We start from the raw sequence: 15,999 nt of genomic DNA, 5'->3' as shown, positions 1-15,999 counted from the left end.
ATGTACTGACTAAAGTATACTGAAGTAGTTTCAAACATAAAGAAAATACCATTACGTGATGAGGTAGGACAGGAGGCTTGTTCTAACACCATGTGAAGCTACAATTGGAAACACCTACAGACCTAATCCTAACAGCACAGCATCAGGTGGTGGAAATGTGAAAATAGAAAAAGGAGAAATACTGGGAAGGAAAGATCAATGCCATGTCTTCAAAGCAGTTGGTGATTGGACACACACTCCTGCACCACCTAGCAGATCCATGGTAAAGATCACTAACTGTATCTTGGCCAACGCATGGTGTGCTTTCTCTCAAGAGGATGCAAGACAAGGAGACTCCAGAATCCATTACTTTTGATTAGTGAGGTCCATGGACCACAGTATCACCATCACCTGAGAGAATCAGAAATGCAGACTCAACCCACCTAAGACCTACAGAATCAGAATCTGTAGCTTAATGAGATCCCCAGGTGATTCATGTGCACATTTACTTCTGAGAAGCTCTGCCTGAGAGTAAACCAAGGATATACTCCGAAAGGATCAAAGTGTCAGGAACACAGGAAAGAAAAGATTGGAAATGCTAAAGATACACATCATAAATGTTTCTAAAGTTGACCCCATCCACTTTCAACCACTAGTAGAAAAATGGTTGCACAGAGCTACTCTTGTCCTTTCTAGCCACATGCATGTGCAGTTTAATAGGGAAGGCACCACTGAGCAGTGCCATACGCCAACACTACCTCCTGAGATTAGCCAGACAACCTCATTAGAAGCGCTTTGGTTCCCAAAGGATGCATGAAGGTGTCGGTGTATTTTGGGGTATAAAGGAGTAGGGAAATATAGGAAAAGAATGGGTATGGTAGAGGGCAGATAAATTTTCACCTCCTAAAAAAGCATTATTTTTTAAGCAGTTCATTCTTTAAAATACAGAAGTACCTCCAAAAGCAGTGCTTTATTTCCTTTAAATATAAATCAAAATTTTATTATAACTAACACTAAAACTACAGAGTATCCAAGTTTCCTGAAGATCAGAGAGGTGAAACAGTTTGTCCCAAGAAATGGAATCCTGGTCTTCTAGCTCCATGGCTCATGCTTTTTCTGCTGCATCAACTGCTAACTTTACAGCCAAATATTTGCAATTGCTTGTCTGGTGTAGGGGGAATATATACTTCCAAATTATGATCATTCCGTAAGTGTTCAATAAAAAAGTTCACTGGTTTCATTCAAATGTGTTATCTCAAAAGCACAGACATTTTCCAAACACTATACTTAAAGAAACTCTTATTTTTAAGAATCCTATGGAGTGAAAAAAGTGTTGTAAACATTGTTACATAAACTCACCTTGCGGGGGGGGGATGACTGGTTGTGTGCATTCAACAGAAATCTTACCTCTCACTTGATGCACAGGAATTAACTTTCCAGCTAGCATGTCATAGACATAAAGAACCTTGCTGTGGGTACTCGTGGCTAAAACTTCTTCCCCATTAGCACTAAAACAAGCCTTAAAGATTGGAAACCTTTCCAAATAGATGCTCTGGATTTTAGGATTTGTTTTCCCATCAACCTATAAAGAAGTACAAAATGGTTCTTTTGATTATTTCCATGGACCCTGTATCCTGGTAGTACATACTTTTCACTACAAGTGTTCATTTAAAAATACATACCCAAGGGGCTGAAGGCTGACTTAAGCAGCCATGGCCAGTGATTTAATCAACCATGCCTATGTTAAGGGGCCTTCATAAAAAAGCTTAACAGAAGGGATTCAGAGAGCTGGGTTGCTGAACACATGGAGGTGCTGGGGAGGTGGCGTGCCCTGAGAAGGCACAGAAGCTCCACACTCCTTCCCCATACCTTGCCCTACTAATTTCTTGAGTTTGTCCACCCACAGATAAGGAGATAAAGTCAGTCCCATCCAAACTACATGAACTGGACCAAGTGTTATTCTCTAAAAGAAAACTGGGATACCCTATCCAAAAGCAGATACTGTGAAGCACCTGCAGGACTGAATGGTGACATTTGTGACCATGTGTTCACCATCTATACCCCCATCAGAGAGTGACATCCTGAAGTGAAGGGCCAGGTCCGTTGTTTATTGTTGCAACCCAAGAAACTACCAGGGTACATCAGTGTGAGATTAAACATGGAATACCCAGTAAAGTCATGAGGTTATATTATCGCTTTGCTCTAATAACTCACCAGAAAATTAAAAGAACACGTTTTTGTAGAGATAATATATTCCCTAACATGATTAATATATTCTTCACTTCTCAATCTATTATTTTAAACCACTATTTTACTGAACTTTTATATTCAGTGGAAGAAAAATTTTACTCCAAATCCCCTATTATTATGGCTCCTTGTACACTGAAGTCATACAGGTGCATTCAATAAAAATGTGAGTGGGCAAGGGATGGTGAGCAACCCAAACTGTGAACAGGCAAGGGGTGAGCAGCTGTGATTGAAAACAGTGACGACAGACTTTGGAGCAAGAAGCAAGGGCAGTATGCTGACTGGATGTTCTATTTTGTACTTCCAAGCAAATGAACTGTGTCACTTCTGTGAGACTTGGCTATGCTTCGGGCTATGATGTTTTAACTATGAATATCTTTTTTCAGTATTTTTGCATTTGGGGTTGCAAATGTCTGGTTCTTAAATAAAAATAATGCATTAGAAATAAATAAGTAAATAAAGATGCATACCTGAAATAGTGATACAGCATTATCTAATCCAGCAACCATCACAATCTGTGCACCGGGATGGAACTGCACAGATGATATCCGAGCAACAGTAGGACGTTCAGCATTCGCATGCTGGCAGTTCTTCATCTATAGGAAATGAAAGCTGGGATTTTATCAATTGAAATGAATTAACATTATTTTCTTTAGAGTATGAAGAAAAGACATTATAGTTTATAATGCAGGAATAAAGGCACTGGAATGGTAACCAAACACAACTCAAAAAAAAAAAAAAAAAAAAAAAAAACTGTAGCTCTGGCACCAACTAGCAAGTCACCTTACCACACAAGAATCCATTTTTACCATCTTTCAAATAAAAAGATTAAATCATTAAAGTGCTTTCCATATCTCGAAGTCTGAATGTATTACTCATTCTTGGAGCACTAGTATGTAGTCATTTCCCCAAAATACATCCATTTGTGTTAAGAGACTTTCACTTCTGAGGAAATTTCACTTAAAACTTCTACTTTGGCACCTGGCATCTTTGCATTCATGGCACAAATGCAAGAGGCACTGCACAGTTGTCCCCACAGTTCTTCAATTGGCACAGGTGGCTTTATTCTCTTAGGGTACATGGTTCCAAGTTTAAAGTAATGGTAATCTTATTTATTTTGTTTTTACAGGTTTCCCCTTGAATTTTTAAAATGCAGTTAAAAACAGAAGTATGTGTTTTGTTTGTAGCCACTGAAGTTAAATTTTTATGGTAACTACACTTTTTTTTTTTTTTTTTTGAGACTGAGTTTCACTCTTGTTGCCCAGGCTGGAGGGCAATGGCGTGATCTCGACTCACCGCAACCTCTGCCTCCTGGGTTCAAGTGATTCTCCTGCCTCAGCCTCCCGAGTAGCCGGGATTACAGACATGTGCCACCACACCCAGCTAATTTTGTATTTTCAGTAGAGACGAGGTTTCTCCATGTTGGTCACGCTGGTCTCAAACTCCCAACCTCAGGTGATCTGCCCGCCTCGGCCTCCCAAAGTGCTGGGATTACAGGCGTGAGCCACTGCACCCGGCCATGCGGTAACTACATTTTCAATGGAGATGAATTCACCCTGTGAAGGGCTAAATGAATTGTCCTCATAAGGTGGGAGAGACAAAATCACTGTATCTAATTTATCATAATAGTTTCCCTTGCCCCATTTAAATACTCCTGCCATGGTGTAATAAGAAAAGATACCTATGTCGCTGGGCGCGGTGGCTCACGCCTGTAATCCCAGCACGTTGGGAGCTGAGGCGGGCAGATCACCTGAGGTCAGGAGTTCGAGACCAGCCTGACTAACATGGAGAAACCCTGTCTCTACCAAAAAAACAAAAAAAAATTAGCCAGGCATGGTGGTGCATGCCTGTAATCCCAGCTACTTGGGTGGCTGAGGCAGGAGAAAAGCTTGAACCCGGGAGGCGGAGGTTGCAGTGAGCCGAGATCACGCCCTTGCACTCCAGCCTGAGCAAAAGAGCAAAACTCTGTCTCAAAAAAAAAAAAAAAAAAAAAACCAAACAAACAAAAGATATCTATGTCACAGAGAGATCTGTTAATATGACAGATATTTAAGTACTGTCTGTTAGTATGACAGACATTTAACTAAAGTACTGTGCTAGGTAGGCAGCTGGTTACCACAACGAACATGCTGGACATAGTGATGAGTTAGAAAGTGAATAGTGTAGACCACTTTAGAGAAAGTCTTGTCTAAGGTGCCATCTGAGCAGAAAGGTAAGAATGAGCTAGCCATTAGGACTGCCTGAAGACAAGACAGGCAGAACAAAATAGAAAGAGCAAAGGTTCACAGGCAAGAAAGGACCTAGCAGCATGTCCAAGAAACAGAAAAAGGCTTGTGTGACTCAAGTGGGAAATCATGGGAAACAGGTCTGAGATGAGGCTAAGGATCCAGGCAAAAGCCACATTGTAAAGGGCAGTGTAGAATACGATAAGGAATTCAGAAGTTTTCAAAAAGCAATGAAAAGTGACATGACCTGATGTTTTATTTTTAAAAGATCCCTCTGGCTGCCATACAAAGAATGATTTAAAAAGAGGTAAAGTGGAAGTAAAGAGTCCAGTCACAAAGCTACTGCAATATGCCAGATAAGAGATGACAGCAGTATGGACTAGGCTGATGCCAATGAAAATGAAGATAAACCAAACAGGATTCCTAGAATTACTGGAAAAGTTATTATATTTATTATTTTAGAGACAGGGTCTTGCTTTCACCCGGGCTAAAGTACAGTGGTTCCATCAGAGCTCACTGTAGCTTCAAACTCCTGAGCTCAAGCAATAGGAACATAATACCTCCTCTAGAACATTTTTGCAAAAGGAAAAAAACAAAACAACAATAACGTAAGTATTTACCAGAGCAAAATGACAGCAAACATATTTAACCCCACAGATAATAGGAATCCATACATCTGTTACTGGGAAGCAAATTAAACTGCAGAGGTAAGTAGTTCGATAGAGTCCCCCAACTTCACTGACTCTCACCTTCAAGATTCCTCTTGGAAGAGAAGTTGATGTGGATATGAAATTGCCAGTCCTTTGCAACAAATCATCTTCATCCTCTTCACTTTCATCTAAGTCAAACAAACCCAGAAGGCTGATCTTTAGAATCAATGAGCTGCCCCTTTACCTACCCCAAACTTCTATGAATATATTTTCAACATCAACTCCCTTTCCAGCCTCCCTACCTCAATTGCTTTTTTTACAGCTGCAATTGGCAAAAGCAAAACAGGAAAAAAAAAAAAAAAAAAAAATTTAAAGGAGAAGAAAAAGATGACACAAAGCTTAACATCCATAGTTAAAATCAAAGTTTAACTCTAGAATGAAAGACTAACACATACACAGATGGTTACTACAACAAGATGAAGTGAAATAAAAGTTTAAAGCCAGCATTTCATTTAAAAGAAGCAACTCATAATTATGGCAAAATTGGCAACAGGTTGGCTACTGATCTAGCTTAACAACTCACATGAATAAAAACCAGAACTTTTAGCTGAATAATCATTGTCAGCAATCTATGTATCAGAACTTCAAAAAGAGCTAATAGGGCTGCTTTTCTCCTGGAGATGACTGATGATTCCAGTGGAGACAGCTAAGAAGCTGAGCAAACTTAAAACACTTGCAGAGCTAAGAAGGGAAAAACTACCTCTAAGCTTCTTGACAGGGTCTGGTAAGCCATCAGGTTTTGGATTGGGGCCACAAAGGGCTACCACTAGGATTAAAGACGAAATCAAAGAATTATAAGAAAATCTTCCAAAAACTGAAATTCTGCTTCACAATTCCTCATTAAAATAAAACGTTCTGGGATTGCTAGTGCCCTCTGCCAAGCTACCTACCTAGAAGTAAACATATAAACCATCATCCTAGATCTAATTAATCTACATTATTTTTCATACGCAATGTCCACCACTCAATGAAATACAATCAGGCAAATACTGACAAGATAACTTGACTAAAAACCACAAGGAAAAACAGACAATCCCCACAGGGATCTAAACAATGGAATTATCAGACACAAACCTTAAAAATACTATGTTTGGGCCAGGCGCGGTGGCTCACATCTGTAAACCCAGCACTTTGGGAGGCCGAAGTAAGTGGATCACCTGAGGTCAGGAGTCAGAGATCAACCTGGCCAACATGGAGAAACTCTGTCTCTATTAAAAATACAAAAATTAACTGGGCATGATGGCTTATGCCTGTAATCCCAGCTACTTGGGAGGCTGAAGCAGGAGAATCACTTGAACCCAGGAGGCAGAGGTTGCAGTGAGTGAGACTGCGCCACTGCACTCCAGCCTGAGCGACAGAATAAGACTGTCTCAAAAAAAAAAAAAAACAACGACAACAACAAAAAAACTATGTTTAATGTATTTAAGAATGAAAGACAAGATTCAAAATTGAGCCAGAAATCTAGAATATTTGAAAAAGAAATTCTAGAGCTGAAAAATATGTAATTAAAATAAGCCCCCAACAGGCCAGGCATGGTGGCTCATACCTGTAATTCCAGTACTTTGGGAGGCCGAGGCGAGTGGATCACTTGAGGTCAGGAGTTCGAGACCAGCCTGACCAAAATGGCAAAACCCCACGTCTACTAAAAATACAAAAATTAGCCAGGCGTGGTAGTGCACACCTGTAATCCCAGCTACTTGGGTGGCTGAGGCAGGAGAATCACTCGAACTCGGGAGGCAGAGGTTGTGGTGAGCCAAGGTAGCACCACCGCACTCCAGCCTACACGACAGAGCAAGAATGCCTCAAAAAATAATAATAAATAAAATTAAATTAAGCCTCCAATAGATGTTTTTAACAGTATATCAAAATTAGCTGTAGAGAGAGTCTGTGGTCTAGAAAACGAATCAGAAAAATATACCCAAACTGAAGTACAGAAAGAAAAAGGATAAAAAACACTGAATACCAACGTGGGCAACATAGTAAGATCCCGTCACTACAAAAAAAAATTTTTTTCATTAGCTGGGCATGGTGGCACATGCCTGTAGTCCTAGCTACTCCAGAGGCTGAGGTGGGAGGATTGCTTGAACCCAGGAGGTCGAGACTACAGTGAGCCAAGATCACGTCACTGCACTCCAGACTGGAAGACTGGAACAGAAACAATACTTGAAGACAGGTGAGAATTTCCAAAACTTACAGAAGACATCAAGCCAGTTCAAAAGTACTATGAAGTCTAAGCAAAATACAAAGCAAGCTAAAATGATAGGGGGAGGGAATAAACAAAGGGCAACACAATAAAACAATTCATAATATTAATGAATTGCTGTTGATTTTTGGAGGTGTGGTTATGTTCAAAAGGGAGAATTTTCTTATAAAGAAACTCAGTAAATATTTACAGATAAAAATAACACACTGGAGATAATCATGAAGCTGAGTGCTAGTCACCATTGTGTCAACAATAAGTATACCTTCAACAAGTCACTATCTCTTTGAACCTCTCTCATGTACAAAATGAATGTATTAGACAAGCATATCCCATACTGTAGCAGACTGACTAACCGCCGACTTAATTCACTTCCTTTTCCGCCTGTGCACAAAGCCAAACTACACTTCCTAGGATCCTCTCAGCTAGTGTGGCCTTATGACTGAGTTCCAGCCAACAAAATGTAGGCAAAAGTATCCTGTACCATTTCTAGGAAGGGCCAATAAAAATCCCCTCTTTCTCCTCCTATAAGCCAAGTGGATGTCAACATCTTAGGCAACTTTGGAAGAACCAACCTGAAGACGACAGAACTTCTATAAACTTGGGTCCCTAAAGTAAACCATCACCTTCCCAACACCCCAATTTTATGTGCTGAAAAAACCAACCTCAATTGGATTATGCCACTGGGATCTGTGGGATTTTGTTTCAACAGCTAGCATAACCATATCTAAAATTACAGGAATCTAAACTGCTGTGGGGTTCTATAAATGCAGCATTCTGAAATGGATAATAAAATTATGTTTCATCCAGGAGGGCAAACTGGTGATCTAGGGTCTAGAAGTACGCCACCAAAAAAATGCTCAAAATAACAAGGGATGTTTAACATATTAAAAAACGAACATGGAAAGAGGCTTCCCAAATAAGAGAAAAAGAAGATAATCTGTATGTTTCAAACCGTAAGAGTAGAGAGTTGTTGGGACACACATTTCAAAATAGGAAAAACTGTCTAACAGTTCTTAAAGAAAAGGGAAGAAGGGGAAGAAACAGTTTAGTAAAAAGTACAGTATTTAGGCCAGGCACAGTGATTCATGCCTGTAATCCCAACACTTTGGAAGGCCAACAGTTCAAGGCCAGCCTAGCCAACACGGTGAAACCCCGATTCTACTAAAAATACAAAAATTAGCCAGGTGTAATGGCGCGCACCTGTAACCCCAGCTACTCAGGTGGCTGAGACAAAACAATCACTGGAACCCGCGAGGCAGAGGTTGTAGTGAGCTGAGATTGCCCCACTGCACTCCAGCCCTGGGTGACAGAGTGAGATTCTGACACTGACACACACACACACACACACACACACACACACACACACATTATTTGATATATTTAAGCAGAGGATAATGTAGAAAAGATTACTGCAGTGGATAAAGTCAGGCCACATCACTAAGATTCCTTCAACCTCTAAAAGCAAATGGCTAGAAACAAAGAGTCAATTTCTACTTAATAACAGACTGTCTTTTCTAATAGAATTATATAAAACACTGGCTCTTTGTATGGACTCCCTGCATTTACATACCAGGAGGACTAACAGGGTAGGCAGAAAGGGGACAGAGGTGGTGGTCATAATCAAACTGAAGCTCTACGGACATCAAGGATGCTAAGGAAGAAGCTCCTCCATGATGTGAGAGGATATACTCTGGACTCTCAGGATTTCAAAGGTTAATTCCAAGTCTAAAACGTGTAACTCCAAGCACGCAAACCAGATTTTAGCTAAGCCATCCATATTTATAACAGCTAAACTCAAAAGATCGAAAAAGCAGAAAATAGCCATGGTACAAGTTAAATTTAAAAGCTACAGTCAAAAAACAGATTTTTGGGGTTTTTTTTTTTTTTTTTTTTTTGAGACAGAGTCTCACTCTGTCACCCAGGCTGGAGTACAGTGGCACTTACCACAGGTTACTGCACCCTAGTCTTCCCTGGCTCAAGCAATCCTCCCACCTCAGCCTCCCGAGTAGCCGGGACTACGGAACACACCACCAGGCCTGGCTAATTTTTGTATTTTTTGTAGAGATGGGGTTTCGCCATGTCACCCGGTCTGGTCTTAAACTCCTGGACTCAAGCAATCCACCCACCTAGGGCTCCCAAAGCACTGGGATTACAGGCATGAGCTACCGAGCCAGGCAAGAAATACCAGGTTTTAATGAGCCTCATAAGAAAGCTCAAATGATAACAAACAGGAACAGGGACTTACGTACTAATTTAAACAGAGATATCAACGCTCACCATCTGAAGATGTTTTCCGCTTAGTAGTCTCTGCCCAGGCAGGTACTCCTCCCATGGCATGTTGGAATCTAAGCAAAAATATTTGAAAAATAAATTTATGGCAACCACTACCTGTCCATAAAGCTTGATACATTTAAAGCATATAGGTTGAATCACCCTTGAGAATATGTATGGACTCTCTTCCAAAGAAGTAACTATCTTTAAGAACAGAAGTTATTATCTTTACTCACACAGAACAGTCCCAACCTGCCTATACTGGAAACCTCCATGAACCTCTGCCCACTTAAACTAGTCCTGGATACATATTTTTTGTTAATTATTTCCATCTGGTTACAAGGTTGTCTTATTTGTTCTTATCAACACATCCTGGATATCAGGACTATGTAAAGAAGTCTCTTTGTGGTTTATGCCACAGTACATAGACTACACACTAGAACATGTCTAAAAGAAACTGACCAGATTGGTAAGAATATACAAAACTTCATTATATATCATCTGAATAAAACAGAATCACTTCACTCTGGAAAAAGTAAGCTTTAACAGAAGCATGATAGCTGTGTTCTTAAGAACTGGTACCTGGAAGAGGGCAAAGAGTTTTTTTAATTTTTTGATGTAGAAGTACAGACTAGCTCACCAAACTAAGCCCACTAGCCATAAACAACTGGAAACCTGGACAAAGTGTATGAAACAACTTTTTTCAGAAACTGGATGACAGCATAAGACTGTGATCCCTCAGAGAAGGGAAATAAGCAAGATGAACTCCATCACCAACACGAATTTTCCCCTAAAGGCATTTATAAGACCCTGACACAAAGCTGAGAAAAAGATCAGACTTGAAAGAGACTGATACAATTGGACTTTGAGGGGCAGTATCTGGTACACATCATCTTAAGATACTCCTCACCAAAATACGTAATTGAATTCTAACCAAGACTTTAAGCCCAACTTAACAGGAAATACAGATGACAGAACAAGTTAAACAACACAAAGAAAAAATAATCAGATTGAGGGAAGAGAAAGTGCAAAGTGACTAATTAACGGAGAGTTTTCTTTTGAGGTGATAGGAATGTTTAAGAACCAAAAAAAAACAAAAAAACAAAAAAAAGTTTTAGAACTAGAATGAAAAGGTGTTGGCACAACATTCTAAATACACTAAATGCCACCAAATTTACACTTTAAAATGGCTAACACTGTTATGTGAATTTCACCTCAATAAAAAAAAGGAGGCTTAAAATTTCAGAATGTGGGATATTCTACAAGACAACAGGTCTGAACACTTAAAAGATAGGTAATGGCTGAGCACAGTGGCTCACGTCTGTATTCCCAGCACTTTGGGAGGCCGAGAAGGGCAGATCACTTGAGCCCAGTTCAAGACCAGACTGGGCGACATGGCGAAAAACCTCATCTCTACAAAAAAATACAAAAATTAGCTGGGCATGGTGGTGCACACCTGTAGTCCCGGCTACTCAGGAGGCTAAGGTGGGAGGATTTCTTGAGCCCAGAAGCTCAAGACCAGCCTGAGCAACATAGTGAGACCCCGCTTCTACAAAAAAATTTTAAAAATTAAGGTGGTACATGCCTGTAGTCCCAGCTATGGGGAGCCCAGGAGATAAGAGGTTGCAATGAGCCATGACAGCACCACTCCATTTCAGCCTGGGGGACAGAGTGAGATCCCATCTCAAAAAAATAAATAAATAAAGGACATAAAATCCAAATAAAATGTATGCACCTTACAACAATTGGAGAAACTAACATGGACTAGCCATAAACTGTTAATTTTCTTAGGTATGACAATGGTATTGTGAATACGAAGGAAAACATCCTTAATCTTAAGAGATGCACACTGACAAATTTATGAGTTGTGTCGCATTATCTGTACCTTACTCTCAAATACATTGGGAAAGCACACACATCCCCCAAATACATAAAGCAAATATGACAAAATGTTAAAAACCATTGAACCAAGGTGGCAGCCATTTAAATTTTTGAAAATGTTCATATTATAAAATTATGGTTTACCATAGGCAAATGAACAAGTAAGCAATATCATCACTGATCATATTTGAGTGGTAAGATAATTTTTTTCCAAATTTTCTTTGTGTTTGTGTTTTGTCCCCTCTCCCCTAAAACTACAGAAATTTAGTCACTGCCCGCAATAGCAATCCTCTTACTATTTCAAAATCGAAACTACACAAGAAGCGGTTACGGTTAATGACTGGGCGTTGGTTATATACACCTCTTGGTAAATCATATGAAAAAAGACACTTACTCTTCTTTAAGTCTCTTTTTAAGGTTGTCTTTCGAAAGTTTACTTTCACTAGCATTTTTCATCATATCTTTCCGAAACCGATTGTTCATCATGTCAACCCTACAAAAACAAAACAGCGTGTTTTAAATAACTTTTAAAGAGTTAATATAAATAGCTGCTGCTTTTAGCACTTGGAGAAAAATGTTTAATGAAACAATATAGGTCAAGATTTTTAAGATGTGAACATTTCAAATGCATCTTCTCTGTTCTTCCTAAAACAAAAAAGTAGCCGCCAATATTTCAGATCATCTGGTTTACACTTTGGAGAGGTACTATTTGAGAAAATTCATCATGACTTATCTACATACAGTTTATGAAATTCTCCAAAATAAATCCCAGGTAAATCAAAGAGTTAAATATATAAAGAGCAAACCTTAGGCCCGGCGTGGTGGCTCACGCCTGTAATCCCAGCACTTTGGGGGGCTGAGGCAGGTGGATCACGAGGTCAAGAGATCGAGACCATCTTGGCCAACGTGGTGAAACACCATCTCTACTAAAAATACAGAAATTAGCTGGGCATGGTGGCACACACCTGTAATCCCAGCTACTCAGGAGGCTGAGGCAGAAGAACCACTTGAACCCGGGAGGCAGAGGTTGAAATGAGCCCAGATTGTGCCACTGCACTCCAGCCTGGGCAAAAGAGTGAGACTGCCTCAATTAAAAAAAAAAAAAAAAAAAAAAAAGGCCGGGCACAGTGGACAGTGGCTCATGCCTGCAATCCCAGCACTTTGGGAGGCAGACACGGGCAGATCACTGAAGGTTGGGAGCTCGAGACCAGCCCGGCCAACGTGGTGGAACCCCGTTCTCTACTAAAAACACAAAATTAGTCCAGTGTGGTGGCAGGAGCCTGTAATCCCATCTACTCGGGAGGCTGAGGCAGGTGAATCGCCTGAACCTGGGAAGCAGAGGCTGCAGTGAGCCAAGATCGCACCACTAAACTCTAGCCGAGGCAAGAAGAGTGAAACTCCATCTCAAAAAAAAAAAAAAAGAGCAAACCTTAAAATACTATGAAGTAAAAATACAGGTAAACATTTGTCTCTCTCTGTTAAAGAACTACTTACTATTAAAAACAGCAGTAAAAATAATGAAGGAAAAGATTCACAGATTTGACTATATAAAAATTTAAAACTTCTATGCACAGAAAGCTAGGGAAAACCTACAATAAATCTAACATACAAAGGTGTGAAATTCTCAACATGTCAGGAACTAATATACCAAGATTATTAAAAAGTCTCCAATAGACAAGGACATAACAAAGAATAGTTATAAGAAACGAGGCCAGGTGTGGTTGCTCATGTCTGTAACCCCAGCACTTTAGGAGGCCAAGGCAAGCAGGTCACTTGAGGTCAACAGTTCAAGACCAGCCTGGCCAACACGGTAAAACCCCGTCTCTACTAAAAATACAAAAATTAGCTGGGCATGGTGACATGTGCCTGTAATCCCAGCTACTTGGGAGGCTGAAGCAGGAGAATCACTTGAACCTGAGAGGCAGAGGTTGCAGTGAGCCAAGATCGTGTCACTGAACTCCAGCCTGAATGAAAGGATGAGAGTCTCAAAAAAAAAAAAAAAAATGACAATGACTAAACACAAAAATGTTTTCTCAAAACTAGGTAGAGATATACCCACCACCAAACTGACAAAGTCTGAAAAAAAAAAAAAACAAACCATTTTGTCTAAGAATGGACTGAAACTGACACCTTTCAATGGGAAGGCAAACTGGTAGAACCTCATAGCATGCAGTCTGGCAGTACTTATCAAGAGCCTTACAAATAACTGTGCTCTTTGATCAAGTAATTCTACCTCAAAGAATCTTTCTTAAGGCAATAAATTAGAAAATAAAGAAAGGTTTATTCATAAAGAGATGATAAACATTAATGCCACATTAAAGAGAAAAATAAGGCTGGGCACAGCAGTTCACGCCTGTAATCTCAGCACTTTGGGAGGCAGAGACGGGCGTATACTTGAGGTCAGGAGTTCAAGACCAGCCTGGCCAAAGTAGCAAAACTCTGTCTAACTCTGTCTCTACTAAAAATACAAAAATTAGCCAGGTGTGGTGGCACACGCCTGTAGTCACAGCTATTCGGGAGGCTGAGGCAGGAGAATCGCTTGAACCCGGGAGGCAGAGGTTGCAGTCAGCCAAGATCACACCACTGCACTCCAGCCCAGGTGAAACAGCAAGACTCTGTTTCAAAAAAAATAATTAAAAAAAAAAAAAAGGGGAAAAAGAAAATCTACCCAACAATAGCCACGTAAATTATGGTTAATTCACATAATTGACTACAACACAGCCATTTTAAAATGTCTATTTTTTTAAGTAGGGAAAAATGTTTACAAAGTAACTTCATGTAGAAAAAGTCAAAACGTTCAATCAAGCATACAGTACATTCTCATCTACGACAGTTCCTATGGCGTGAGCTACCTTCTTTTTAGCCTTTACTCACTTTCAGGCACTGTGCTAAAAGCTCTACATGTACTATTTCGTTCAATCCCAACAAACTTCTGATCTAGTTACTATCACTGTGCCCATTTCACAAAGGAAAAAATGTAGGTTCCAAACTGCCCACGGTCAATTAGAAACTGGCCAAATGAGCAGGCAAATCGAGATTTGACTTCAAACACTGTATTCTCTTAGCTACTGGATACAGCAAAGAGGAGACCGAGACAGAAGTGTGACAACATGCTAACAGCAGTTCTCCCTCGGTGGTGGGATTAGGAACCATGAAAGATCTTTTCCATACTTTCAAATATTTTTCAAATCTTCACATAATCACAAATTGGTAAAAAGAATGATTTTAGCCGGGCGCGGTGGCTCATGCTTGTAATCCCAGCACTTTGGGAGGCCGAGGCGGGCGGATCACGAGGTCAGGAGATCGAGACCACAGTGAAACCCCGTCTCTACTAAAAATACAAAAAAATTAGCCGGGCGTGGTGGCGGGCGCCTGTAGTCCCAGCTACTCGGAGAGGCTGAGGCAGGAGAATGGCGTGAACCCGGGAGGCGGAGCTTGCAGTGAGCCGAGATTGCGCCACTGCACTCCAGCCTGGGCGACAGAGCGAGACTCCGTCTCAAAAAAAAAAAAAAAAATGATTTTAAAATCTGCAAAATAACTTTTTTAAGTGTCCAGAGGGATTCAGAAGAAAAGTCAGGCAACTTACATTTCCTCATCTTCATCTTCTTCATCCACCCAAACTGGCTTCTTTTGAGGTGGAAAATTATCTTTTGCTTCATTCTCCACTTCTGAGTCACCCGAGTCTTCATGTCCTTGAACCTACAGCAGACAAAACACCCTCAAGCACTGAGATTTTCCTATCCCATGACTGCAGACACATAGGCCTTATAGCTAAATGGCTCATAGAATGTTTTTTCTACCACTCTCTGATGAAATAATGGGATAGAATGCTACCATTGCAAACGCTGGAAGCAGAGGCAGAAAATGGAGAAATCAGAGAATAGCACCACCGGCTGGACAGGTGAGGCAAGATGGAACAGTCAAGGAGAAAAAGTCAACACTCAACAGCAGAAAGGAAAACATCAAGTAAGACAAGAACAAAAGATGAGTCTGCAGATGAAAAAAGGAGGAGAAATGTCAGAACTACAGAAATTACAGGACCGGAAGCAAACTAGAGTCAAAGATATCCCCATTTTCCTGATCTGTTTTTGACCCCCTACCTCCTTAAGAGACTTTATACCAGCAGAGAGCGCAGTGCCTCATGCCTGTAATCCCAACACTTTGGGAGGTCAAGGTGGGAGGACTGCTTGGGCCCAGGAGTTCGAGTCCAGCCTGGGCAACATAGGGAGACCTCGTCTCTACAGAAAATTTTTAAATTTAGCTGGGTGTGTGGTGTGCACCTGTGGCCCCAGCTAGCTACTTGGGAGGCGGAGGCAGGAGGATCACTTGAGCCTAGGAAGATGAAGCTGACTTCTGGGCTTAAAGTGCTTGGAGAATTGTGCAGGTGTAATTTATCTGTGACCAACAAGAAGAGCAACCGGTTACTATTAGCAAAAGGGAGCTGGAAGACTAATAGGTGCCACTGCACTCCAGTCTGGGTGAC

At 40.6% G+C, this 15,999-nt stretch overlaps 1 protein-coding gene across 1 annotated transcript in view; it reads right to left on the bottom strand.

The window, feature by feature from the left end:
- The window catches only part of UTP18 (UTP18 small subunit processome component), a 35,110-nt gene that overhangs the window by 17,086 nt on the left and 2,025 nt on the right, over window positions 1–15,999 (bottom strand). The window contains exons 2-7 of the mRNA XM_030827623.1: window positions 15,103–15,215; window positions 11,911–12,009; window positions 9,642–9,709; window positions 5,201–5,289; window positions 2,697–2,822; window positions 1,387–1,561 (exon numbers count right to left, since the gene is read on the bottom strand). Of these exons, the coding sequence (XP_030683483.1) occupies window positions 1,387–1,561; window positions 2,697–2,822; window positions 5,201–5,289; window positions 9,642–9,709; window positions 11,911–12,009; window positions 15,103–15,215 (670 nt within the window). The remainder of the gene's footprint in view (window positions 1–1,386; window positions 1,562–2,696; window positions 2,823–5,200; window positions 5,290–9,641; window positions 9,710–11,910; window positions 12,010–15,102; window positions 15,216–15,999) is intronic.

The sequence above is a fragment of the Nomascus leucogenys genome, chromosome 14, assembly GCF_006542625.1.
Source record: "Nomascus leucogenys isolate Asia chromosome 14, Asia_NLE_v1, whole genome shotgun sequence".
In the NCBI taxonomy this organism is placed as follows: domain Eukaryota; kingdom Metazoa; phylum Chordata; class Mammalia; order Primates; family Hylobatidae; genus Nomascus; species Nomascus leucogenys.
The sequence above is the reverse complement of the archived record's forward strand: the minus strand, read 5'-3'. Positions and strand labels throughout refer to the sequence as shown.